Source organism: Anopheles coustani, chromosome 3 (genome assembly GCF_943734705.1).
Source record: "Anopheles coustani chromosome 3, idAnoCousDA_361_x.2, whole genome shotgun sequence".
NCBI classification, from domain to species: domain Eukaryota; kingdom Metazoa; phylum Arthropoda; class Insecta; order Diptera; family Culicidae; genus Anopheles; species Anopheles coustani.
Window position 1 is genome coordinate 29,039,054 of NC_071288.1, and position 14,143 is coordinate 29,053,196.

The 14,143-nt window shown below is 44.1% G+C and overlaps 2 protein-coding genes across 2 annotated transcripts in view; both read right to left on the reverse strand.

The window, feature by feature from the left end:
* The window catches only part of LOC131258941 (vacuolar protein sorting-associated protein 37B), a 492,072-nt gene that overhangs the window by 424,695 nt on the left and 53,234 nt on the right, over window positions 1-14,143 (reverse strand). The gene's annotated exons all lie outside the window — the stretch shown is intronic.
* LOC131258917 (uncharacterized) overlaps window positions 1-14,143 on the reverse strand; it is a 59,906-nt gene that overhangs the window by 41,020 nt on the left and 4,743 nt on the right. The window contains exon 2 of the mRNA XM_058260316.1: window positions 5,987-6,085. Coding sequence (XP_058116299.1) covers window positions 5,987-6,085 — 99 coding nt within the window. The remainder of the gene's footprint in view (window positions 1-5,986; window positions 6,086-14,143) is intronic.

The window sequence follows — 14,143 nt, forward strand, 5'->3', positions numbered from 1 at the left end:
TCCCACCAGCGGCCAGGCGAGGAATTGTTGGGGGAAGGGGTAGTGTGTTATTGCTTGCTTGTGTTGTTGTGCGCTCCACTTTAGGAACAATACCAACGGGTTTACGGCTGCTGCTGAGTGGGAATGTTATCAAACACCTTTTCCGTTTCCTAACGTTTCTAGCTGTGAGGGAAAAGGTGTGGCTGTGTTATTGTTTCATGTTTCGTGCTACCAAAGGTCTACACCATCAAGGCGCATTTACCTGCTTCCCTTTGCTAGTGAAAGTTGTTCTGCTGTGCGTTTATACTGAGGAGTCGTGAGGTTAATGGTTGCATGATGTTTTTCGTTGTAGGTTTCAAGGGTAAAATTGAATTAACAGAAATAAGAAGGGCGTGCGTACGCTCAGTTGAAAAGGCACATTACTACACACTTTAACACAGAAATCGCTACAACATTCACTGGGGGTCAACCCACGTAAGAGGGTAATATTTTTATTTACAGCAAGTCGAAGGCAGTTTAATGGATGGGTCGGATCAGAGAGATGATAGGTTTTAGGAAGCTTTAAGAAAAGTATACCCTATGAACATGATCAAGCAGTGGGAGATGAATGCAGTCGTTGGCTTTCTTGTTACGATCGAAAACCACTTAGTTGAATAGCTAAGTTCATGAAGACAACTTTAAAACTACGGCAATAGCGTACGGAAAACATTAAATAGACAGGAGATGAATAAAACGACGGTTTTCAACTTGAGATGATATAACATAAGCACCTAGGAAAGATAGAGCAAGAAAGCTACGATATAGTAAGTGATACAGTATAGTAAACAACAGCAGCAACAGTAATATGAAAAGCTGTTATTGTAAGACATTCAACAAAGTACGAACGTAACATATTTATTCACAACAAAGCATTCATTCGCAAATCTAATTGTTTACTAAAAGATCCAAATGTTTTTGCATATTGCTTATATAAAACCATTTCCATCTATTTGGTAAGCGTGTGAGCATGAATAGTATTTGTAGTATTTCTTTTTATTTTATCTAAATTAATTGATCCAAGCTAACATTAACACATGTGAAAAATATTCCCATGACTTTCACCGCAACAGCCGACTTAGTAAATCTGCCGACTGCGGTAGGAAATCAATTAATTAAACGATCTTTCTGTCCAAATACGATCTACGCTCGCTTTAATCTAATGGCTGGGAATCAGTGCCCCGAAAAATAATGGAATCCCGTCCATCCGCATTGACTCGGGATGGCGTGGCGTGAAAGTTCGTCTGCATTGAAGGACCCGACCCGAAGCGTAGAAGAAGACCAACACGGAGCCGGCTAAGAAAGCTGCTCGCCGAGAAGATCGTTCGCAAGTGTTGCTGAAATCGCTTAACGTGTCTCGTTTGGAAGGCTACTTTATGTCATTAGTTGGCGCAGGTTTCGGGTCCACCGGGGTCGGGTTGATGACTCCCGGCGGAACGATGTTGGGCCGCAGATAGAAGTTTGCGTTGATTGGGTTTTTTTTCTATACGGCTTTTGGGTGGCATCTTTATCTGGCGGGCCGCCCGGAAGGAAGCGAACCGATTCGGTTGACGCAGTGTCCGACTGGCGGAAGGAAACAAATTACGGCCCTGGAAGCTGCCAGAAGCGCAATCGGTGTGAAGGTCTCACCCCCCGCCGTCGATCGCCCGATACCGGACGAATGTGTGCAGGACCAAAAAGGTCCTGTTTGCGTGACATCACAAATCTTTGCCGTTGTTTTGGAAGGGAGCGTCCTGCTTGGCGCAGCGGGCGTTCCGTTTCAGCTTCACACTTTCTCCTAACCAATTACGAACAAAGTTCGGCTGTGCGCTGGCGAAGAAAAAGAGGTTTCGCTAGTGGTGCGCACAAAAAAAAAAAAGCTCTCTCACCCTCCACTGTTCTAACCGTTATCGCTCCGCAAACAAAGCACCGAACGGCTCGTTCGAAAGTGAAGCGGGCGAAAACGGATGTCGCCCGACCGAACCGCTCGTCAAAGTAAAATTAATGTATTTTCTTGCCCCCTTCGGTGGACGGTACTTTCTCTGGCTTCCATAATTGAATAGCCTCTTTGGGGGTAATAAAACGGATATGCCCACATAACCTCACAGGCATACTTGTCATAAATCTCGCGCGCCGTTGCGCCCGGAGCGCACGAGGAGGCAAATTTCACTAAAACCATGGACGAGCGAGCGTGAAGTTCGATTTCAACCCACGACCCGCGGGTCTTTTTTAGTTTAACAATCGAGTGAACAACCGATAGCACTCTTCTTCGGCTGCTTGGTTTGATAGAAGGTGAAGAAACATAATCTGAAAGTTTGGGTGTCTTTCGTTAATTTGGTTTTTTGATTTATGGATTTGCACGCGTTAGGAACAAGTCTAATTAACATTTCATTAACAGTCATTCGCTTTAACTGAATTATTATTAAGAAAATGTTATAGTCCTTCCAGCTTATCATCTTTAACACAAGAGCATAATTTTGTCTTATATTGTGTGCCTTTCTTATGAAAAAAACATAACTAGAAATGAATGAATGCCCCTTCTACTAACTGGTAAAGAAATTCCTAATGAAAGGAATCGTGACCAGCATTCTTAAGCACTGGTAGTTTTGGGAAATTTAACCAAATTTCTTTATCCTTTCCAGTGGCTGCGGTTATGAAATGAAATTCGGAAACCCACCCAATACACGCCTAGAAAAGAGTATTCTTGGAGCGAAAATGGAACATTCCACGACTCATGTTACCGAGAGGAATTTTATGAATTCATATACCGCGTAGCACGATACTTCTAGAGTGTGGGAAAGAAACCACGTTGAAACCGTAGAAGCGAGGGAAAATGGTAATGCAATATTCACATATTTTAGTTGACCCCGTATGGACAACCGCAGCCGAAATGGCATCGATCGGTGAATATTAAATTGGGCGAGATATGCGACAACCGGGCGTCTCCATTAGGTCGAAACCGAGCCGATCCGACATCGTAAACCACACCGAAAACAAAAACAACCGAACAAAAAAGAACCACAAAATCTGTTTGCATATTCTTCCACTCCGGCCATCGCCGTTTGTAAGGGGATTTTGATTGGAATAGTACTTTTTTTTCTCTCAACGTCCGCGTTGCCATAAGACGGGCGGTGCGTAAAATAATGCATCAAACCTAATTTACTCCACCCAGGCAAGGTCGGTGGCAAATGGCAAACACAGAAAAGGCAAACAGTTTTATCACCCAATCAGGGGACTTTTTCAAGCATAAAATTGTAGGCTGGATGTCAGAAGTTTGCCGCTGCGCATCGATTCCTCGCCGTGGGCAGGGTTTTGCTGAGCGGTTTTCTAAAACCGACCCCTACCCACCCGGAAACGACCGTCAAAATCGTAAATTTTCGAGCACTCTTTAAAATGCCCAGCGGTGCTTACACACGTCCCGGTTCGCCCGTTTCCGGAAGTAAATGCGCCACGTTGTTCAAACAAATCAACCAACAATTTATGAGCCGGGCGTGGAGACGGAAACGCGGCGAAGTGGTGTCACCTGGTGGGTTTTGGGTGACCAAACTTCATCCATTTAACATTAAATCGGCCAAAGATGACGAGCAAAATATGAAAAAATCGTGATTAAAATTGCTATTGAGTTCTGTTCTTAAAAGTAATTGATATCTGCATCTTGCCTGCCTTCTGTGTACTTGAGCAGATCTATTTAAAAATCTTAACACAAATCAAAGTTCATTAAATCATTTTAATCTTTATAAAAGTATTTTTCAACTTTCAAATCAAGGATATGTGTGCAGATTTCTTTTCTTTTCTTTCTCTCTTTCTTTTTCTTTTTATTTCTTAATTCGTGTCGAAGCAGGCTTCGAGTTTGTGAATTTTCTTTGCCATTTTATCGTTTATGTGTACCTGTGTGAAATATTTCAACGTGCTCCGAAAAAAAAAACGGAGGTCAATGATGGGTCGTAGTAAATCTGTGCCAAAAATTTGGATTCGTTTTTGTTTTTCGCTCTCTTGCCAGTTGTTACACCATCATCCACCTGTCTGCCGGGCCTATTTTGCGGACCGCTGGTATCTCGCAGACTAACTGTAGGCTTGGTACAATGGGATTGTTCACGCCCCACCGATGCATAGTCGAAAGCCGTGTGCCAAAAATGAGCCGCACAAAATGGAGGAACCTCCGGACCACGGCCGGTAGCAGCTGTATTCCGTTTCGATCGCTTCCTTGCTCACTTTCGGAAGGTAGTGTCCTCGGTGATCCACTTTGACCTTGAAGGAACAGCGAGGCAAGATACGGATACACACAAAACAAAACTGGATCCGTGAGGATTTCTCTGCAATTTATCACTTTTAATTGCATAACAAGCTGCTGATAAAGCGGGCGTGGCCTGCCCGTTCCGTAACGCGCTCAACGATTAGCTCAGCGAGTGGTACGACCGCCTACCCTCCCTCACGTCCGTGGTCTCCTCCAATAAACCCGGTGAGTCCTTCCGCTAATTACTTCGTCATTTTTGTATAATGAAAAATGAACGCTTCACGAAGCCATTGCGGTGTTCGGTGTCATCGGTTGGCTGAGCGCGCCGGATTTCTGGCCCGTTTCCGGGGAGGTAAAAAAAAGAGGGAAGAAAAGTCTGGGATACAATTTTGTTGCTGTTGTTGTTATTGTGCTTTTCTTCCGCTTCGAAGTTCGTTAAGCCACGTGGTGCTCGCTTCCGGTTAACGTTTGGGGTAAGAAAGTTGTCAAGCCTCGCTTCGCCACATCTGGCACCGCTCCGACCGCGACCGAGGCGAACCAATGGAAACCCACGGCGTTAATGGTGATTACCTTCTGCTCCTGGTCGAGCGGACGAGTCGATAAGGCGTCGCGCTTATCGGTGCAAGCGGGGGGGAAAAAAAGAAAGGCAAGCAGACTACCTTACTGGGAGCCAGACGGGCGAGCTGCTCTTTGACAAGCGTTCGCTGCGTTTCGCCCCGAGCAGGGACGTAGGAAAAACGACAACCCACGGAAACACAATCACAAACCTGCCCACGCGAAACAAGTCTAGACACGCGCTCGCACTCCACGAGCATCCCATGGCGACGGAAGTTTTCCACCAACCGGGCGCCCCCACGCAACATTTAGCTTTGCTTTTCTTCTGCCTACGCCGCAAGATAAGCAGCTGAAAATGTGTGAACGATACCAGGGGTGGCCGCCTAAAGCAACGACGACGAAATGGGTTTCATTTCGCACACCATGGAAAACTTTCGGAATTTTCATTCCCAAAAACAGGGCTAAAACATTCAACTACAACAGGGAAGACAGCTGCTCTATAAACTATCTTCTCTCTAACAAATCAGACGATCAAATCACATAGAGAAACACATTCGTACGAACGTCACTTACTCGAACAAAAAGCAAAAGTAAAGCGCGAAGAAAGCCGAAAATAACTACGTTCTTTCTTTTATTTGGAAGAATTATAAAACAGCAACAAATATTATGCTACAGTATAAAAATTAAGAAACATTTAAAAAGAGAATATATGAAAGAATCAATTGTATATTGTAATACGTTAGAAAACAACAACAAACAACCAAATAAATAAAATGAAATTTAAAGGGAAAAGTTTAATCGAATAAAATGAAAGCATACAAATATCTAACAGTTCTATAGAGGGTAAATTAGTTAATTATCGTATTACATGAAAACTCTACTATAGATTAAAGACCCGCATTGGTAGCGTAGGATTGTTAATGAGAGTACGCAAGCATGTGGCAGTTTATTCTGGATCTTGTAGGATTATGTTTATGGCTCCAGTCTGACAATGTTTTTACCTGCCGAAGTGTTTTAATGGAATGCTTGTTGATGGTGAACAAGTCTACATATACCTGCACACGGTTTGAAATTTTTATTGTTGTATCGACGATATGAGCTACAGTGTTTGCCGACTTGGTGTGTGATTAGCTCGTGTGCGATGGTAATGGATGGAGGATCGAGGAGGGAGGGAAATTAATCTAGAAAATTGTTAACACAGACCTTTTTCTCCAATTCGCGTGCTCTGGACTGCAGCGTTTCTATCGGTTCACCTATCCTACCCATGCCGGACGACATACCTCTAAGCTGTGCCAGAGCTTCCTGAAAATGGACCGTGTGAAGAGAGAATCAATGAGAAACGGTGTGAGTTGATGAGGATGTGGTTGATTGTAGCTGTCTGTAGGAGGAAGCACCGACTTTGCTCGCCAGGCTGTCGCGCCGAGTTCGTCCAACACATCTTCCCGGGAGCGCAGACTATCGAGTGGAATGTGTTTGGAGCGCTCGGGCACGCCAGTGTGATACACTTTTCCACCCCAGAAGCCCCCCAAAAACCCTCAACGTCGGCTGTGTTGGCTTACATAAATGCATGGAAATGGGGCCAGTTTGGGAGGGCATGATTATTTTTATTTTGTTTTCGCTAAGAGAGAAGAACTCTCGAAGCAGCATGAAATGAAAATTCAATGATCCGATGAGGTGACCTCGAAAGTGGTGATGCTCTAAAAACGTTTGTACTCCACCATACAGCGGATAAAAGAGGGGAGGAGTGGCAGGGGACAAATCTAATCAACTCGAAACGGAGCGGAAATGAGTTTCCGGTCCGTGGCGTAAAAGCTGGAAATGGATAATGGAAAAAGAAAGCGACACGATTCGGTGTGCCGCGTAAGGAGTGGCGATAAATTTTAACGTTTTTCGATAGCAATTATTTTTAAGCTGTAGCCCTCATTAATAATCATTCTTCTCGACGCGTTCCGGCTTCAATTGGGTTGGAAATCTCAAATTGAATTTATAAAAAAAAAAAGTGTACATACGAACGTCACAACAGTTTCTGCAGGCAAATTGGTTAGGAGAATTAACTTCAGACTAAAACCCAACCTTTTCCTATGCAGAACAAAAACCAATTCGTCCATTTTCCAAACGCCACTCTTCAATAGATAATTAAAGATGGATGGAAAAGCAATTAGGACCGGGTTGAGTTGACTTTGAAGACTAATTTTTTCCACACCATCAGCGTCTCGTTCCACTTATCGTCCATTCCCGCCTCGCGTTTTCGGCCGGGGTGCTAAAAAAGAGCACCGCGATATCTTTCTTCGAACAAAGGTAGCACGGAACGATGGAAAGAAAAATCTGCACCCGGCAAGAGCTCATTTCTTTCCACTTTCGTGCCGGGAAGATTGATAAAGAGGAAAGTGCATGGAAATGAACGAATTAAAATTGGTCTGAAATGAGAATGAAAATAAAAACTTACGTCCCCCGAGCAAAGACAACGATGTGTGAGGAAACTCGGAAACGGGGGAGCAAAGGGTCCTATTGGGTGTGTGAGATAATAGAGAGAAAAGGAAAAGTCAAACCGAAGGTTCAATCAAACACCAAAAACACTCCACTTCGACAATGGCAATAATCAATCAAATGCCGCCAGCTCCCGTTGGAGATAATCGTCGGTTCCTTGAGGCCGAGGATGAACGAGAGAGTGAGAGACGCTGCGAGTAACCGAGATGGGGTAAACAAAAATGAGGGCGATATATAGAAAAGAACGATGATTGTACGATTATAATTTCGTAGTGTGCTGGATGGATGGAACGGCTGATGGTACACTAATGGACGTGAGCAAAATGGCCAAAGAAACCAGCCAGCTTCGTTCTGACTTTTGCGCCGCATAATGTAGCTCGTCTGGAACCTTTTGATTGTAAGACCTTTTTTCGCTCCTTCCAAAAGTGACAAACATGATAATTATGACAAAAAGATACCTACACCACGGTCTTCTTTAAACGCGTCACAAAGATTAATAATAAAGTTGCTAACAAGCAACCGTTACGCATTAACGCGGTAGTCCACTTTGAATGAGGTCGATCAATCGTGGTGTGAGTTATTACACAAATAGGGATAAAATTATGTATTTAGTCGATGGTTTATGATGATGTCAGCCTAGAATAATTGAAGGACTCTTCTATTAAACTCTATGTTGTCTGGGTTTGTAGTATTTCCCAAATCACGAAAGCCGGTTTTAAAGTAAGAGTAAGCCATACTTTGTCATGACCGTGTAAATCTTTTTTGTAGCCAATATGGCGTAGATGACACGTCAATTTCGGAGGTCGGCTAGACGCACACCATGGCACGAACGAACGCTTGTCACAGCTTGCGAGCAGACGGGGATTGAGCTTTCGGACGTGCCAATGAGTGCGCAAAGTGCCTCCAAAACTGGATCCAGCAAAGGTACTGACCCGAGATAAATTCGCATACTTCACGCTGGGATGGTCGGAGCCGTCATAAAAGAACTCCAAGTAACTCCTCTACAGTTTTTCGATGACACAATTACAATGTGACGAAGACATGACTGGTTTATCTCGCATAGTTTTCTTTGAATGTGACTGAGTTTGTGGTGTTTGGTGGTACATGAAATGAGCGATTTGTGCGACGACAGCTCGAGTCCTTTCGATTCGATTCCGGCAGAGCAAACCGAAAAGCTCCAATCGACGGTATTTATGAAGGGAAAAACTAGCAAATTCATGCATATTAAGGTAAGTAAGGGGCAAACGGGATTATTAAAAAGTAGAAAATAACTTTGATTGCAAAACCTTTTAATCAAACCGTGCATTATATTTTGTTTGTTCTAGTGGACTAGTAAAAGAGATAAATCTATATGAACGGGTAAAACGTATACTTACTAGAGCTTATAATTCGGAATTTGGTTCGGACGTTTCTTCAGCTGATTATCTGCCTCATAGTAATTCATATTCATAATTCGAGACGTTTTGCTGTTGAAGCAATTTGATCCGTAAATAGTTTTCTCAAGCTTTCGTTTTTATCAAATCGCCATGCCGACGGACCACGCAAAACACAGTTGATAGCAATCGGCAGTATCCTGAGAGAGTCTTTCTCCATCGTTGATAAACATGTTCTTAACATTGTTCAAATATGGATGAGTATAATTTCGAAATCCTTTCACGTAAAGTGCCATCGGAGAAGCTCGGTATAGTGGTGAACCAAAATGAATGGGCAAAATGGCTCTATCATTGCTTCACCTCGCCCCCCTTCGATCGGCCATTTTGACACTCGAGCTCTATCGTGCACGCCCTCTGGAGGTGTGGCAGTGTCGGGATACCCCTTCCACGCGGGGGACATCCGCTTTTATGTGGGTATAATAATCGAATGGCAAAAAGTAATATCGCTTATGTCATAAGCGCGCGCCCTCTCCATTGGCGGGGACTCTCGATACCTCTGCTCCTGGCCCCTGGAAGTGGTTTCGGTAAATGAAAATGTCCGTACATGTCGTGTCGTGTCTATTTGTATGTAATAATGGATAAAGTATGTTCCATTAGGAAGAGCACCCGGTCGGTAATGTTTGGTCGTTGCGTTCAGTCGAAAGGCAGAAGGCGCACATTGTTTAAATTAGTTTGCTGCTTTATGTCTGCGAGTTCTTAGAGTCATAAATTTATTCAAACTCCCAAATAAGAAGCAATACTTTAGTAATAAGAATCAAAGATAGTCAGGAAGATTTAGCTTGGCGTGTTGTGGTTGACGAGAAACATTTCTCAGCTAAAATTTGTACAACAACTTTACCTTATTTTTCCCACAGTTTCCCGGGTGCATCTGCGCCATCCGTTACCCGTTATGTGTCGCATACCGTAGGAAAACAGGCGACACTCTAGCCTTCGTTATGTACCGCAAAAGGACACGTTCGAACGTAGATAATACGATACGACGCAATATGGCAGGCAGATAACGCCGGTTGCACTCTGGACTCTCTAGACGGCAGTTTCCAGCGTAAAGTTTCGCAAAAAGTCCCCCCCCCCCCCTCCGAGCTATCGTTTAAGCACCACCGTCATCAGTCTGGATGTCGTCGGGTGATGACATGGTCGGCGGAAGATAGCGTCCCGTGTTCGCTTGTGACCGATTTATTAATAGCAGCGCTATTTAGAGCCACTGTCACCGCTGGATGACCGACAACACACAACGATGTTCGGGGTCGGGGATGGACGGGGCAGCGAAGCGAAAATGCAAACTGGCGAGCGTGGATTACAAGGGCGTCGCTTTAGCGCAAACGGGAAAGTAAAGAATGAGAGTACGAGAAAGAAAAACACCTTTGAGAACGGACATTCTTCCTTCTTTAGGTTTTTGCTTCCAACGGGGCGAAATAAATCCCGACTGCTGCTAAAGGCTCGTGCACTATCTAAAGATAGTTAAAATTAGAGAGTTAAACAAGACGCTACTATTTTGCCACCAGACCGGACCATCTTCCTCTCGGAGCCACGGAGCGCACTTTATTGGCCTGCGGAAACTTGCAGGCTTCGGTCGTATCGATTATCCTCTCAGCCCCCCATCGGCAGTTTCCCTTCCGGTGTGGTCGTCTGAAGGACGCTTTTAGATCGGAATCGCGTCAACTCGTAGCATCTTGGCGTACGAAGGCCCCGGCCAGCTTGATCCAATTTTCCTGTTCGCTTCCCTCTCAATCATCTGCACTTGCAGCGCTTTTCCCATCGGGCGGCTCAATATTACGAGCGCCAGATTTTGCCGACACATTTTCCACTCCTTCTACCCCTCGCCATACCCTTGACCTCCGGTCTTGACGGTTTCTGCTTAAGTCACGTTGCTGCCGGAAAACTTTCCCCCGGACCCAACAGCATGCTTGCAGTTCAGAAGTTTTTCTTTGAAATTGTGTTTCACTATAATTATTATTTTCCTGATTTGTGCTACTCCTGCTCGAAGCATCGTCTTGCCGGATAAAAAGTAGACGAAAAGTTTACCATGCTTAATTGATTTGACAGCGGAGTCGCCGTGCCGTTGGTTGATCTATTATTGCAAGGCAAGTTTCACTTGGTTCGTCTCCAATGCAGAGCTTCTTTGTCCTGTAGCTGAAGGATGCTGCGATACAAAGTTGTTTAACAATGCAACGACAAGACTTTACAGAGCTGTACATTTCATTTAAAGTTCTTGTATCAAGCAAACTTCCTTCCTAGTTTTATTTAAATGTGAACTGTTTAAAAAGTTTAAAATGCATACCAAAAAATACATTTTAAAATAAAATACGACTTTAGGTTTATATTAAAATAATGAATCTTTATCCTTCAAATCCTAAATGAATCTTAGCTTAAACACAGCTTTAAAACTTTCTTCAAGTGCATGTTTATTTCAGAGATTCTACTATTAAGCTTCTTAGTTTGTTGCCCTCGTTGACATCGGAGATTTTTGCATCCTTCAGTTTGGTATCTGAATCCATTGAGCAGTCAACCTTTGACACGATCAACGTGGGTAGCGCTCCATTTATTTTTTTAAATCCTCTTTTGGCGCAGGAAAACCATAATCGTTAAACGCTCTTTATGGTAATCTATTAAGCCATCGCCCTTTTTTTCCCCGGCTCATAGCGTCCGTGTGGATTAACCTTCAAGGACCTAGCGTACCGCGTTCGGTTGACATATTTGGCAATATCCAGCAACATCGCCATTCTTCGAGCGTATTTCGAAAAAAAAAACTGTGAAAAAAGCGCCACACAAATGGATTCTGATTGCAGGGTGTTGTCTGCGAGGAGATGATGATGGAAATCGATGCTTATGGTTCGGTGTCGGGGATTTTGATTCGAAAAAGGGTATGAGTTCTTTTTATCTCTCTCGCTTTTTTTTTGCCGGAAGGCGCTAAAAAAGGAGTGAGGATTCTCACTGAATAAGACGGTGCAGTTGTAGAGATTATGTTCTAAAGCGCTTTTCCGCTTTTTCTTCGGTTTCTTTCTATGTAGTCAAATCTTATCTGAATGTTGATCTTATCGATCCATGTTTGTTAACAATGAAAAAAGCTATTTTTAGTTCAAAGAACCGTAAAGCTATCGAATGTTTGCTTTAGTTCACTTCATTAACATATCTGAAGTTATGGTATGTGCGCAATAAATTTGCGCATTTTTCTGCTTAAATGTTTCTTATTAAAATTATTTAAGACGATGAAGCATGGGGTCTATTTGTTTTATTGGTATATATTGTGTTAGCACACCTACGTCTAAATCAATATATAGCTCATTCGGTACTCTAACACCATGTAAAATATTGACTGGGACGTGTGGTTTGTTGCTTGTGCAGTGCTGCCGACGATAAATCAAACATGAGTAGCATTAGATAAAACGTTTCACATGCCGGAGAGTGAAATACTTCTGCTACCGGCACGGGCCCAAAACCCCTATCGGCTTGCGGTGTTGAAATCGCATAAATTATTGATACTTTCGGCACATGGGGGTCCATGCTCCGTCCAGGGGGAGGGGGAAGCGAGGGCCTGGAGGTGGACTGTGGCGAAGATTTCCCCCATGGCCACAACTTTTCTATCGCCCGCGGGCGGCAGCGCAAACATGAAGTCTTCGTCGGAGCCTGGTTGAGTCCAAATTTACTGTCCAACCGCCGGGTGAAGCTTTTCCTTCGTGCTTGGGGAGGTTTTTCTTTTCCCCCTGTTTGCTTCATTGCTCCACGCCTTACGGGCACGCTTTGATAACTTAGTTTCTTGGGATGGTTGCGAAAAACCCCGAACGGAAGCCCACGCTGGAGCCCACGGGCAGCCGGAGTGGTGCGTTTGGGTTGACTTTAGGGTCGCCTGTGTGGGTTCGAATGGAAAAAAAGGTTTGGATGGCGCCAGCCGCGCAGTGTTTGGCAGCCGTTTCCGTTCGATTGTGCACAGAATCGAAGGTAAAAGGTATACGAACCGGCCGACCGGAGGAGTTATGAGTTACGGCCGACGTCTCATAAATAATCGAAGCTCAGCATTTTTCTTCGCTACTTCCCTGCTTTATTGTATCGAAAAGGGCTGCGACGAAACAAAAATAAAAACTACGTGAATCGAAGCGAGCAGAACCAAACTTCGGAGGACGCCGAAAGCCTTTTCTCCTCCTAAGAACGCCGCTGGATTGGCCTGCTCTCGCATGACACGGGTCTCGTACGGTTGTTTGAAGTCTAAAAATATGCTTTCCCCTTTTCGCCATGATGCCAACGTCAGCGCCATCGATCGGTCGTCGGTCCCTCATTGCTCCGCGGGACGCGGTTCTGGCTGTGCAAACCGTTTTTCAATTGTCTTGTCATGATTAGAGGGATAAATTATGATTTGGTGAATCGAACGGAAGGGACAAAAGTGGCTCGCTCGCAATTTAGGGGTTTCTTTTCCCTAGGCCACATCGTAGCTGACAAGATTTTGGTGTTTTTTTCCGTGGGAAAAACATTGACGAAAATAAAATGGTACAATGGTTTCCACCGTCGAATCGATACAAATTGTTGAACGGGACGCTTTAACTAGAATCTGTTTTTCCTCTACCCTCCCGAGTGGACCCTTTTTTCTTCCTCGACAAGGAAGGTGTACATGCCATTTACATCGCCCTTCGTAAACCGGCCGTTTGAGGTCGAGAAAAACGAGTTCGAAGGGAAGCAGATACACCAACCGAAACGAAGATTGACACAAGTAGGGTACGCATTTACAATCAGTACGAGCTCCTGGACGAACTGCGAATGAGTGTTGCTGCTTTTTCTGCACAATACCGATCCGGACACTTTCGTGTTCGTGACGTAAAGGCACCGCCTGTCTGCCAGTCTGTCTGTCTGTCTGCCTGTCTGCCGGATTGTCTGCCGGCGGACAGCATCGAGGACCTTTGTGCAGTAGGCTCCTTGGCACGGGACATTTATTCATGACCCGTTCGCTGTCGTGAATTTCCCGGCATGATTAGCCGACCCAATCGAGCAGCGTTTCCACTGGTCGGCCGTAGAATGTTGGTGAAACGATTTGCATAATTATGGTTTGCAAATCATTACTACGAATGATTCGATACGTTGTGGTACATGGCATCGGTTGCGCTAAAAATGTAAGTTTGTTATTGGAAAACCCTATGATTGAAATCATTGAAGTGAACGTTCGTAAAAGAGTGTTCTAAGCTTCGAACTATATCATAACGATTTTACTGCCGGCCGTAGAATTTATCTGATCAAAAACAAATGCATTTGATATTCGAAGGTAAGCAAAACGATCAAATTAAATCCAGTTTGTTTATATTGAATGACACATCGAAAGGAAAATCATCTGCATCAATTGCTGATCTGCTGGCTCCACAATTTTAATGCACAAACAATTGTAAATTTGACTCAAACTGAAGATAATTATCCTCGCCACTCGTGTTGTGCCATTAAAAGTCGTCGTTTTACCGTCGTA